This window comes from Zingiber officinale, chromosome 2B, assembly GCF_018446385.1.
Source record: "Zingiber officinale cultivar Zhangliang chromosome 2B, Zo_v1.1, whole genome shotgun sequence".
Taxonomy (NCBI): domain Eukaryota; kingdom Viridiplantae; phylum Streptophyta; class Magnoliopsida; order Zingiberales; family Zingiberaceae; genus Zingiber; species Zingiber officinale.
Genome location: NC_055989.1, coordinates 4,751,627 through 4,764,505, shown reverse-complemented (window position 1 = coordinate 4,764,505; position 12,879 = coordinate 4,751,627). Strand labels below are relative to the sequence as shown.

Below are 12,879 nucleotides of genomic sequence, written 5' to 3'. Positions count from 1 at the left end.
AGCATCCGGATCCGCATACCGTCGGGCCGTTGTTGGAAACCGGTCGGCGATTTCTCGTCGGTTTCCTCGAGGCTCGAGCGATAAGAGGAAACGAGAAAAGGGGGCGAGCTGAGGAGGAGCGGTGAGCGCGCTTCCTGTAAATTGCCCTCGCCAACGCCATGGCATCCAATTCAGGACCCGCAGGTTAGTGAATCTTTGACTCCCTTTTTCGTTTTGACGCGCATCTGTGGTTCCGTGTAATTCATCTGTTTTTTTAGGGTTTCCTATAGTTTTCTTTTTGTTTTCTGGGAATTGCTTTTGTTTTTATTCCCGATTTCATTGCTGAGTTATTTTTGCTAGGTTGGAAATTTTCCTTATTAACAAGATGGAATTAGGCAGTTTAAATAAAGATGGCTTCCGGTGTCAATTTTCTTATATTTCTAGGGAGTTGGGAAGAAGGAAGGAGAGGAAATAGACTGCTGGATCATATATTGCCTTAGGAACATTTTAGTGCACACATACTTCGACTAATCATTTCTTGAACTCGTAACCTGCTAGTTAAGTTAACGAATAACTGGCAATTCTAGAAGTTGAAAATTATGCTATTTAACTTTTTTTTTATTTTGTAGTTTTTCATTTAAAACACTTGGAGCTGGAATACCTAAAATATAAAAGTTGTTATAATTAAAATATGACTCATGAAAGCATCAAAGTAACAAATTGAAATTTTTTTTTAAAGAAGAAGTAATATATAACCCTTAGATGATGAAAATAATTTATTAAATCATAACCTAAAAATAGATAACACCCAACCTATCATGACCTAAAAAGTAATTTAAATATTTTTTTAAAAAAAAATCAACATCATTCCAATTAATTTTTTAGTGACAATTATACTGGAAGAGTAACAAACCAACTTTAAACAAATTTTCTTTAGTATCCCTTTTATATTGATTATGCACTGATAGTTATGACAGTTCATTCTATCTTAAACAATGACTCAATGAAAACAAATTTTCATTAATTCCTTCCAAGTTGATTACGCAATAGTAGTTATGACAATTTATATTACTGCAACCATCTCTATGATATGCAACTTTAGATTGCTTTGAGAAAGTCTATGTTTTTTTATTTCCTTTGCTTTTAGTAGACATTTTTAACATTTCGTGCAAATAAGATGTTCAAGCAATACTCATTGAAATGTTGGGTTCTAAGTTAGCAACTTATATGATCTAGCACTTGTCTGTATCACTTCAGTTTGTCTATTTTGGTGCATGTTAATGGATATTTGTTATTCAATTCTTTCAGCTTCCCATCTTTGGCATCCGTTCTTTGAGATGCATATCTCTCTATTGGGTTGCCTAAGAACATATGGTTTATGATTTTTTTTCTAACATCTTTACTCTTAGTTGGCCTGTTCCCAACTTTGATAGCTTGGCCGAACTATGTGTCATTTAATTTGCTAACACCAACATTGGTTAACTTCAGTTTTTTCTCATATTTTATGTGTTTTTGATTTGTCAATTACTCAGGGGCAGTGATTTTTTCATATTTTCTCTATGTTTTTGATAGTTTTTGTTTGGCATGCTCTTTTGTAGTTATTATTTGGATATGATTGCCTTTTCCTATTATGATTTTCTCCTAGTTCAGACTTCTGTTTTAAGAAATCCTAGTTTGTTAGTATTTCAACCCTTGAAAACCCTTATCACTGATTGCCACATTATATATTCTTATTTGAGATTCATGTGTTATGTGTTGATGACAGTACTCTTTTCAAGTGGAGTTTCCATAGACAGTTGAATCCTATAATTCAGACATTATATATTTCCAAGCATGATCAATATTTGCGGTTCTCAAGAGTCTTATATTATCTCAGTCATCTTTAATTCAGACATGATTTTTTTTCCTTTCAACTTGTTTCCACAAACTTGAGGACTTCATCCTTTGTGATTTATGAATATTGGATACTTACAGACGCTAGTTCAATTAACGCTCTAAACTTATTAGGTGCATTGACTCAATTAACTATTCAGCTTGATAGAATGAATAAAAAAACTAACGATCAGATATACCTTCATATTCTGTACAAAATAAAAATAATTTTAGTACTATGTCACTTAATATGGTGATCCACAAACATGAAGAGTTGCAAATTAAAATTTAAGTTTTGGATGGCTGCAGGTCCTGCACCTCCAAAACCATGGGAAAGAGTGGCAGCAGGTTCATCAGGTTCTGCACCGTTCAAGCCCCCATCTGCAGGCAGTACCAGCGATGTTGTCGAAGCATCTGGAACTGCAAAACCAGGTGAAGTTGTTCCAGTTGTTGACAGGAGTGCAACTACTATTAACAATACTCTTACAAGACCTGTGCCTCCGAGACCATGGCAAAACATTGGCACTAGTTACGGAGGTAACTGTGTTGGGACCTTTTCTGAGTTGTTATCATCTATATCGTTAACTAGGTACTGAAACTCCCATTTCTTAAGCAGGCTACGGATCAAACATGTACAATTCAAGCTATGGTTCTGGCATGTATGGTTCATATGGGGGCCTTGGAGGATCATATGGTGGTCTTTATGGAAACAATATGCAATCAGGGTATGGGGGGCTGTATGGAAATTCAGGAATGTATGGAGGTGGCATGTACAATAGTGGCTTTGGTGGACCGATGGGCGGTTATGGTATGGGAATGGGAGGACCTTATGGTAACCAAGACCCAAACAATCCATATGGTCCTCCATCGTCTCCTCCAGGCTTTTGGATGTCCTTTCTTCGTGTGGTAAGATACCTTTATTTGAATCGAAGGATTCTCGATTTGTCTTCTTCTTACTGCTGATTGATGAAACAAGATGAGATGTGCAGCTTACTGTACTTCCATTATGGTTTGCAGATGCATGGCGTTGTGAATTTCTTCGGTCGAATTTCTATACTAATCGATCAGAATACTCAGGCCTTCCACTTGTTCATGACCGCTCTTCTTCAGGTTAGACTTGTAGCCAAACTTAGCTCAGTCTTTATTATTCGAGGATGTCACAACGTTATTGAAATAACCTATTACCTAACATCTGTAGCTTTTCGATCGTTCCGGAATGCTATACGGTGAGCTCGCAAGATTTGTATTGAGGATACTGGGCATCCGCACAAAGCCTAGAAAACAGCAGCAACTGGGACCGCCTGGTGAGTTTCCAGCTGCCGCCGGGCAGCATTTCGCCGAGGGTCCTAAAGGTAGCAGCGGTTCATGGGATAGCGTTTGGGCTGACGATATGAAGGGATCTTCCTAAAGTGAATGCGGAATTGTTTTAGGTCAGAAGTGAGGATCGTTAAACTTGCCGTCATCACTCCATCACTTGTGCATTTTGCTGGGAACCATCTGATTCCTCATGTTGCTTGCACTAGACGTGCGTATTGTTTACGATTATGCTTTGATTACTTGTGTTTCTAAAACAGAAAGGAAAAAAATAGACATAATATGGTTTGTGCATTTGCAATGTGAGGAGTCCTGGTTCAGTGAAAATGCCTGAAGTTATTGCGATGTTTCTGAGATATCTCTGAACAAACTCTAGTATAATTTATGCCCACTTAAAGGTTGGTTTTTAGAATATTTATTCCTATTGAGCTTTAATCTCTTATCTGTTGTCATACGTGCTTTATTTTTGAGATAAAGTGGATATCACATGTGTGACTTATGTAAAAGAAAAATATTACATGACAATTGTAACAAATTATTAGAATATTTCTAGTAAAAAGTATAATCCTTTACGTTACATCCATAAAAGTCTAATTGATGGGAGTAACAGGCTTCACAGAATACACAAGGATATACATTCATTAAACTTAAGAATGCAATTCATAATCGAACTATTTGAACGATCGAAAGAGTGCGATAGAGGGGATGAATATCGTATTTTCAAAAATAACTATTTTACTTGTTAAAATTAAAGGCATGAAGTGGAAAATAGAAAACATAATTTGGTTACTTGATTCGAAGCCCAGATCGACTCTTACTTCAAGGTCCGCGATCCTTGATCACACCGATGGACAATCCATTAAAATTCTTCTTTCCGAAAACTTCGGAAAGAAGGAGTGTGTACAAATGAGTAAGATAATAACAACTTATTATCTTTGTAATAAATAAGTACAATTACAAACTAGAAAAATTATACCGACTTAAGAATGAGTATTCAGTTTGTCGGCACTTCTTCGAGCAGTAGCTTGCATGTGAAGAGTAGTTGTAACACGGGCAGTAGTTTGCACAAAGATGAACTTCGAACCAATCAAATTTCGTTATCCGACCTCGAGTTCACTTTTATAAGAATCGTCGACGTTCGGTCGATCGATCCTTTAGTTCGGTCAACCGAACTAGCTCCCTTCAATCTTGCTGAGATCTAATGCTGATTCAATCTTCGGCATTTAATGACAATTAAGTGTTCGGTCAACCGATCCCCTTGTTGGGTCGACTTAACAAAGATCCCTCCCTGTTCGCCGAGATCTGAAATTAATGCGCCATTAAGTGATGATTGTTCGATCAACCGATCCCCTGGTTCGGTCAACCGATCAGTCGCTCTTCCTTCTTTGCTTCTGCTCGATCTGAACTGTGCTGAGTCATCAGGGTTCAATCGACTGGTCCTCTGATTCGATCGACCGATCAAGCTTTGATCGAACCTTGCTCTATTTTGGTCTGAACTAATATCTACTCTGAGTTAGCCTTGTTCGGTCAACAGCTCATCTGATTCGGTCGACCGATCAAGCCGAACCTGCAAAACAGTGTTAGACAAAAATCTTGCAAAACAAATATTAGCACAGTAATAATATATCTAATGCATGAGTAATAATAATAAACAGTTCAACTGTCTTGATCTCAACTTAAAAACTTTTCTGATTTCTTCAATTGGATCAGCGATCTTAGGTTGTTTCTTTCAGGAACACGACCTCACTGTCGCTCCTTCAGTTACTTACCTCAACCTACCTGTCAAACGTTGATCCTCCAGATCTATTTGGACTTTTCATTTAGCCTTGATCGGCTCGCCAGGACTTTCTCTTGAGATTCGATCCTCCAGATCTCGATCTTCGATCCTCCAGGCCTCTCGATCTCACTGTCAAGTGTCGAGTTCTCTCGACCCACTTGGTCTTTCCACCTGAATTCCACGATCTGCTAAGACTTCTCTTGCCTAACCTCCAACTAAGTCTTTCCCGATTGAGTAAACAGCCTGCACACTTAATCAACTTATTAGATCACAACAAGACTTGAACATTTGACAATATCAAAACTTAGGTTTGATTCTGGTGCAGCTTACACCACCACTATTGCCTTGAAAAGATATAGACATTATCACTCTAACTCTCACTCGGTTAACCTAAACAAAACCATTTTACATTCTTAAAACAAGGATATGGAAACATTATGAGTACCAATAGTCGACGAAACAGACAATTACATAGAATATTGCATAAAACATGAGAATAGCAAGCAATCACAACCCATAGTACAACATGGCGATCTGATCCTACCATGATGGATCGTCTTGGGTCCGTGACCGAAGTTGAGTGTATGGAGAAACACATTGGACCAACTGTGAACTACCCGAACAAGCTCATGTAAATATGTACAATAAAATGTTGGATCAAGAGAAAAAGAAAAACCTAGGACTAGATACTACAACAACAAATAGAATTAGTCTCTTATCTCTCCACTTCCTTTGTTTTTGAAGATGGATTTGTAGGAATTTCATTATCTTCCCTTTCAGACTTTTGTGCATCTTTAAGGGGCTTCTTATTTGCTGACTGGTTTATTGCAACTTTATAGGAAGCTTGTTTTCCAACTCCTAAGCCTGCATGTTGTCAAAAACATGTTTGTGAGCAAGTGAGAACAGTTGATGAATCATTCATTCAGGATTTGCTATGTAGAATCCAAAAAATATAGAAGAACAATTGCCATAAATGTGTTATTCGTTAGGGAAATAAGTTTATCAAATTACAAGAATATGATGTGCTTGATTGGCACAATTAATGCAATTGTAGAAGTATCATTTTTCATGTTTCTTGAAAGAGAATTCAGCAACCTGATTGATTACATGCGTCAACTCTTATTCAGAAAGGTAGAATAAGGTAATATCAGAAGCACAGACACCATAACAAAGGAGCCAGAGAAGCATAATAAAGGACAAATAACACTACGAAAAATGATATTTGATTTTTGAGAAAACAAACTGCTACAATGTATAAGGTAAAGTTTGAATATGTTATGCTTCTGGGAAATGTCATACCGCTGTTTGGTAATGACAACCTCCTAGCCTGTGATTCCAGTTGAGAAGTCCTCTCCTTTGGGTTGCTGTATGATCGAGAACCGATTGCCAAAACTCGAGAATTGACTTCTCCATATGCCTCATCAGATGGTTTTTGTTTTGGTTTACTGGAACGAAGGGCAGAAGAGGTCATCAAGCTAGCAGATCGGGTTGACAAAGAACCACTTCCCTCGGACATTGGAGGAATGGATTTGTGGTTTAGGGAATTGGATTGCAGAGTTGAAATGGGTTTTCTGCCAGTAGCTTTGGAGGGAGTCATGGACGTGCTGATGGCATTCTTTCCTTCCGTCGTTCCATCTTCATTAAGTTTAACCCCATCTTTGAGATTAATATCAAGGAATCTATTCTCCCACGGACGGACAGCCATCCATCTCTCTAACCAATGCCAACCCCAATTATTTTTATCTGGTTCAAAACCTGTAGGGGCAGCTGGCTTCCTTGAACCAGCTTGCCACTAGAGCATAAGTGAAGTCAATTTAATGGCTCGTATAATATTAACTACTAGAAAAGGAGGGAAAACATACCTAAATATTAGAAGATATATTACCACATATATACACTAGATATACACACTCAGTTGTATAACTAAAATATTAGAAGATACATTATCAAGAATTGGCACACTCCAGCAACTAATCAATATTAGCAAGATAGTGATCTTCTTCAAAAGAAAGCATACATATAAAAATGAAAGCAGAATGCCTTACTGGATTAACACAAAAATCTAATACCATATTTGAACTTACGTTTGCTGGAATAGAAAATAGAGATATAGACAGAGTTCCAGTTTAAATTTGAAAAGAGAAAGAACATTTATCATATTTTAGGCATCACTTTAATAAATTTCATCTATATACAAAAGAAGCTTAATCTTTCCTAAAAAACAAGAACAAGATTATTATAAAAAAAATTGGGAAATGAAAATTCAAGAAGTGAAAAAAGGAAACTTTCAGCTTATACAAGTAGCCAAATACCATGTGTTGTACTGCTATTTTCTTCCTGTTGGTGGAATTGGAGGGAGCAATTAGAAAAAAGGACAGCATAAGCTCAAATATTCCAGATTTGTATGTTGCCATGGTAAAGGTTAAAGAATGAGCACATTGATAATCTGAACTTCACAATCAAGCTTCGCTCTATATGACTTTACGTTCCCATTACAGGATACCTGATGAGTGAGAGCATATGCCATCGCTCTCTCACGCTTGGCCGCAGCTTCTTGCCTCTTCAACAACTTTGCCTGAATTTCCTCCACAGAGCCAACAATGTCACACCATCCTTCCTGTATTACAATTGCAGAATAGAAGTCACTCCAAAAAGTTTAAACAGAAACAACAATTTAATTTATCTTGATGAAACAAAGACACGAGCACAAAAGGTCAAAATTTCATAAAATTAGGCACATCCTGGACTAATTTATGATATCATTAAGAAAGTAATTTGTAATTTCTAGTTAAATATTGGAAAAGAGTATAAAAGAAAAACATAGGGACCACCCAATGACTACCTCTTGCTGTTATTAAAGGATTTTATATAGGAAAGCTCCAGATATAAGACAGATGCATAAGATAGGTGTGATCATGAGGCAATTGATAGATGAAAATTGCAATAAGATTACAGATGGTATGTACTAAGTCATTCATTCCTTAATTTTCATTTAACCTAACAGTTATGTGAGATAAAGGATCACATGTTTTAGTTTGTTGCTATACAAAGTACAGTAAAATGCTCCTCTGGTAGATTACTTAGGCAGTTAGGCCTACAAATTCATAAAAGACTTGCAGAGAGAAATAGGTTGTGCCCCTAGTCTTTGCAGGAAGTTAATCACAATGCATGAGAAAGAAGAAATACAGTTGACCTTGACCTTATCAAAATCATAGTTGTTAGTGTTGTTTTGGCAGCTTACCTCGATTTCTCTGACATGAGATTCATGTGACTCCTGTTCTTGAATCTTTTGATGCCCCAATTGACTTTCTAATGCAATGCGTACTCGTCTAGCTCTTACACGAGCCTGAACTCTGACAAGAGCTTGCATGCAGCGAAGAGTTATTGCAGCTTGCTTTCTTACAGCATGACCCCTAACAAGGGCTTGTAACCTTACCAGCCCTTTAAGAGCTCGTAAAGCTCTTCTAGCCTGGGTGGAATGAGATTGACGATAAAAAAGGGTTCATTTAAGTTCCTACTTCATGATTAATGTTTCATATCTCAATTTACCTCACGCTGTTGTAGTTGGGATTATTTAAAGAAAAAATAAACTAATTTGATATAAAGGAAACTTTTTGATGATATTTACAATACAACTAACAATAACAATTAACATACCAGGAATGCCCTGAAAGCAGTTTGAATGACTGTGGCAGCCCATTCCTCCCTTGTTTTTTCTTGAGTCTGACATGTTATTAGTCTGTTATTTAATGTGGCAGGAGACGAAGCAGAGTGTGAATCTGACTGGATAATGGTGTCTCCTGTTGATAGAGCTGTTCCAGGAGCAAACACTGCTTCTGGAGTAGTAACAGAGGTTTTTTTCTGGCCATGTTTATTGGAAGATAAGCTATTCTGTAATCTAGTGATACCGTGAGGCAGAGAATAATAAACATATGAACAAAAAAACTGCAGCAACATCTCAAGAAAACATAAGACAGACATAGGGATGATACGATGCAAGGGAAACTGCTAGACATTATTTCAATTTTCAAATCAATATTATGTGACACAAGCCATAATAAGTAATAGGACATATCAATCTTTATAGATTGTTTTTCATCATTCAGATATTCTATGGTTATTTGAACACACAATTAGGCTCAACTCATTGTAGGTTAGACTGAGATTTCACAGTTGTAAGTTGTTCCATTTGTCAATTATTGACTTGACATATAAGTTTATTCCAACAGAACCTATCTCATTCTTACAGCTAGAAGTATAACCCAAGAAGAATAAGATGCAACTCATCACCAGAAAAAATAATGGTCCAACAGAGACAAACCAGTAATAAAAGTCACATCCAAAGAATTTTACTCACATTTTTATCATTTTCTGGATATTGATCTTTTTCATGTTTCCTTATGCCAACTAATGATCTTAGCCACTTTGCAGAGAAACCCATGATGCATGTCAGTCAAACTTTAGACAATAACCTGCCAAAATAAAAATATGAAAATTACAATCTAACCTATAGCATATTACTGATGGTTAATGATATTGGAGAAAGAGATTTATCAAACTGCAGGTTATTACATCATTTATTTGTGCAAAAAATAAAAACAGAACATTCTGAAGTGTAAGCTAAGGCTAAATAATTATACTATTCAAAACAGATAAATTAAATAGTGCAGTTCAGGATTATATAGGCATCTCTGGCAATAAAATTGAGTTTCCAGTTAAGATCAGAATGGAGTTGCCATTAGATTTGGTAAGAATACCTGGATTCATAACAGATATTGAAAAAGTGGATTGGTGCTATTCAGGGTAATAAATTTTCTGAAAGTGTCCAATTAGTCATACTCATCAGAAACCTACAAAAGAAATTGGCAATTTCCTATGATTCACTGGAATCAAAGTTTTACTGATCAATCAAAACTAGCTGATTCTAGTTAAGTTATTTCTTGGAATTGTTACTGCAGCATGCTTGATGCAACCAAGCAAGGGGTAGGATTAGGATTGACACAGAATAGACTTGGAACCATTTTATTTTTTCAAAAATAGGAAACTCCAGCAACATCAATAGTGATCATTTTTGTCCAATATACATAGTGCATCAAGGAAAGAAATATTCAGTACCATTTGAATTGGTACAAGTCCAACTGAACAGAAATCACTTAAGAAAATGAACCCCTCAAAAACCTAAACTGAATCTAACAGGGTCAGGCAACGTATCATTATAGGACAATTCAATTAAAAGGAGAAGTGTACGAGTGAATTCTTCTTCTTCTTCTATTGTTTAATGGAAGCTTTGCCTTGTATTATTATCTTCCCTTCTCAGGATAAATATCTCAAATGCAGATAACATGATAAATGGATATCAAGGTTGGTTAAAGAAGAAGAATTAGCTTGCTTGAAAAACTAACTTTTTGACTCTAGTTGACTCACCAGTTCCCTACTGGATCATATACGCTGGAGCTAGAACAATCAAATTCAATTTCATTCTCAAACGTCAAAATCAGACCAGCATTGCTCGTGCTAGACTTTGTGACTAGAACAAGAAAATGGAAACAGCATCCACGTAATTGAAGGGAGTGGATCAGAATCTCAAAAGCATAGCTTGGATAGTCAGATAACTCCAAGCAAGAAGGCAGAAGAAAATTCGCGCTTAAATGAGAATGCAGAAGGGAATACCAAGAGATCAACGGATTCAAGACAGTAATGCACGAGATACCGATACATGAAAACGGGAAATTTACAGAAAGTGCGTAAAGATTGACGAGCACCAAACATAAGAATCCAACCTGTAACTATCATTTCAGTCCAAGCAAGCGAATCGACCCTTTTCAGCTCAGAACAGGCACTTCACGCCACTTATCTAACACCGGGGCAAGATCTCGCAAACAAAAATAGAACTGTCCCAGTTTAAGACTTTAAAAGTTCTTCCCAAGTGGTAAAGAAAGCGAGATTCGTCTAAGAAGATCCTAAGCGTCCCAATGCAGAAAAAAGAAATACAAGGAAAGGAAAATCAATAATAATCACCAAAGATCCCGCCTTTGAGGTCGCAGAACCCAAACGAAGATCTCAATTGCATCGGATGGAATCAAGAAGACGGGGGCAGACCAGGCAAGAGAGCAGATCTGATATCCAAGTCAACACTAGAAGTCCCACAGGAGGGAGTGTAGCAAGGGTTCGAACTTCGCATCGTCAGCTCACCTCGGGAGATCGATCCGAGGGACGTACTGTCTCTGATCTCCTTCCCTTTTCGCTGTTTTCTTCGCCTCCTTTCGCTTGTGGCCGGTAATTTTTCACCTGGCCTGCTTCGTCTTCTCTCCCTTTCCTCGTCTCCCTTCCGTTTCCGTAGTCGAGAGCAGTCGCAGGACGGCATTTTCTTACATTTTAGTTAACGGTTAAATAAATGACAAGAAGTATTATTTTTTGTTCACTTTCATCCTTGGAATATACAATTTCACCTCTCCCTACGTTACATTTATCAGTTACGCCCTTATACTTCATGATGAACTTTCCACTGCAAACGTGGCGATGATTCATTGGCTTAATTGGTGGGACCGAGATCGAAGCTGACGACACGTTATTCTGCAGGAGTCGTAAAAAAAACTTTGCTCGTGAATTTTGAAACTTGTTCCGGTACCCGTCTTGTGAATGTAGGTAGGGGTGGGTCCCTGCTGGTTCAAACACAGCTTGCTTTACTGCTAGGAAAAGACAAAATATTCCGACAAAATCCTTAAAAAGAATATTTTGCTTTCTCTTTTTCTTAACCATCACTTTTTATCAATAATATCCTTAGAATTTAAAGTAAAGTATCCACTTTAAATTTTGATAAGGGTATTGCTAAACGGCCAGAATCTGGCCAGATTTCTAGCTGGCCAGATTCTGGCCAGCAAGATTTACTCTTTTGATAATTCAAAACACGGTATTAATTACTCTAAAATTTTTATCATTTTTATTATTTTCTTTTCTCTTTTACTATTTATTTTTCTCTCATTATATAATACTTATTTTCCATTAACTAATTCATTCTCTTTATTTTTTTCTCTTTCAAATTAAATAATATTTTAATCTTTAAAGAAAAGATTATATCTTTAAAATTTAGAGAAATAATATTGATAAAATCTAAATTTAAGAAATAAATAGGATAATTGATGTAAAAAATTTTTAAAATAAAATATAAAATTTACTATAAATTCTATACTTAAAGAGAATGGTGCGAATACTATAATATCAATTGTTAGCAAAATAAAGAATTTGGAACAAATCATCAAAAGTAGATGATACAAGTTGTATAATTTAATATGAATACAAGGATATGGTCTGAAGCTGAAGTGCAATGTCTAAGAATAACCTGTATGAATATTTCTTAATTTATTCTTATAAAAAAATTAATATGGTGGCTTAACCAGTTAAAAAGCTAAATATTTAAATTATCAGATGAAGATGATGATGATAGAATACCAGAATAATTTTATCTGCATCTTAATTTTTTTATATCATAATCTAAATTTAAAATAGTTGATATAAAATCACAAGGTCAATGAGTTGATATTGTAAATACTTATCTCCTCGAATGGATTTAGTGGTTAGCGCATGAGGTATTGTCATAATAAAATCTGAGATTCGAATCTCGACAAAGTCGAGATAAATATCTCCCTTATGTGCTAGTCATTATTCCAAATATTCCAAAGGCTAATAATCATCCGTGATTTATCTCCTCCGTGTTGACTCTAAGACAGATTGATCAAAATATTAACCAAAATGTTGGAGACGAACGTATTCATCTTTTGCCACAATGATATTGTGAATACTTTCTTATCTCGATGACTAAAAGAAAACTTTTTATTATCCTTAAAATTAAAATCAGCAAATTAATATCTAATTCCAATTAAAAACACAACAAAACTATTTGTTTGGCAAAATGTTAAATAGCAAAAGAAAAAGTAGGT

The 12,879-nt window shown here is 36.0% G+C and overlaps 2 protein-coding genes across 11 annotated transcripts; one reads left to right on the top strand and one right to left on the bottom strand.

The window, feature by feature from the left end:
- Nucleotides 1–25: 25 nt before the first annotated feature.
- On the top strand, nucleotides 26–3,605 carry LOC122045148 (peroxisomal membrane protein 13-like). The gene is made up of 5 exons (XM_042605248.1): nucleotides 26–183; nucleotides 2,161–2,388; nucleotides 2,468–2,757; nucleotides 2,869–2,961; nucleotides 3,050–3,605. The coding sequence occupies exons 1-5, from the start codon at nucleotides 159–161 to the stop codon at nucleotides 3,257–3,259; spliced, it is 846 nt and encodes a 281-aa protein (XP_042461182.1). The 5' UTR covers nucleotides 26–158; the 3' UTR covers nucleotides 3,260–3,605.
- A 1,351-nt stretch (nucleotides 3,606–4,956) lies between these two features.
- Nucleotides 4,957–11,298, bottom strand: LOC122045146 (protein IQ-DOMAIN 5-like). Of its 10 annotated transcripts, none has more exons than XM_042605244.1 (8): nucleotides 10,961–11,298; nucleotides 10,723–10,833; nucleotides 9,300–9,414; nucleotides 8,600–8,840; nucleotides 8,184–8,411; nucleotides 7,446–7,559; nucleotides 6,242–6,734; nucleotides 4,958–5,806 (listed from the first exon to the last, which is right to left on the bottom strand). In XM_042605244.1, the coding sequence occupies exons 3-8, from the start codon at nucleotides 9,332–9,334 to the stop codon at nucleotides 5,658–5,660; spliced, it is 1,260 nt and encodes a 419-aa protein (XP_042461178.1). In that variant the 5' UTR covers nucleotides 9,335–9,414; nucleotides 10,723–10,833; nucleotides 10,961–11,298; the 3' UTR covers nucleotides 4,958–5,657. The 10 variants fall into 10 exon arrangements, with proteins under 10 accessions (XP_042461174.1, XP_042461178.1, XP_042461171.1 ...); XM_042605237.1 differs by having other exon boundaries at nucleotides 8,600–8,833; XM_042605239.1 differs by having other exon boundaries at nucleotides 8,600–8,833; nucleotides 10,723–10,814.
- Nucleotides 11,299–12,879: the final 1,581 nt, after the last annotated feature.

Bases quoted from the DNA above. Each gene is read 5' to 3' on its own strand.
- LOC122045146 (XM_042605240.1), bottom strand. From the start codon at position 9,383: ATGGGTTTCTCTGCAAAGTGGCTAAGATCATTAGTTGGCATAAGGAAA. The intron at 8,412-8,599 runs GTATGTTAATTG...CATTCCACCCAG, and splicing joins CTGCTTTCAGGGCATTCCTG to GCTAGAAGAGCTTTACGAGC. The intron at 6,735-7,445 runs GTATCCTGTAAT...CTTATGCTCTAG, and splicing joins CATATGCTCTCACTCATCAG to TGGCAAGCTGGTTCAAGGAA.
- LOC122045148 (XM_042605248.1), top strand. From the start codon at position 159: ATGGCATCCAATTCAGGACCCGCAG. The intron at 2,389-2,467 runs GTAACTGTGTTG...TTTCTTAAGCAG, and splicing joins CATTGGCACTAGTTACGGAG to GCTACGGATCAAACATGTAC. The intron at 2,962-3,049 runs GTTAGACTTGTA...TAACATCTGTAG, and splicing joins TCATGACCGCTCTTCTTCAG to CTTTTCGATCGTTCCGGAAT.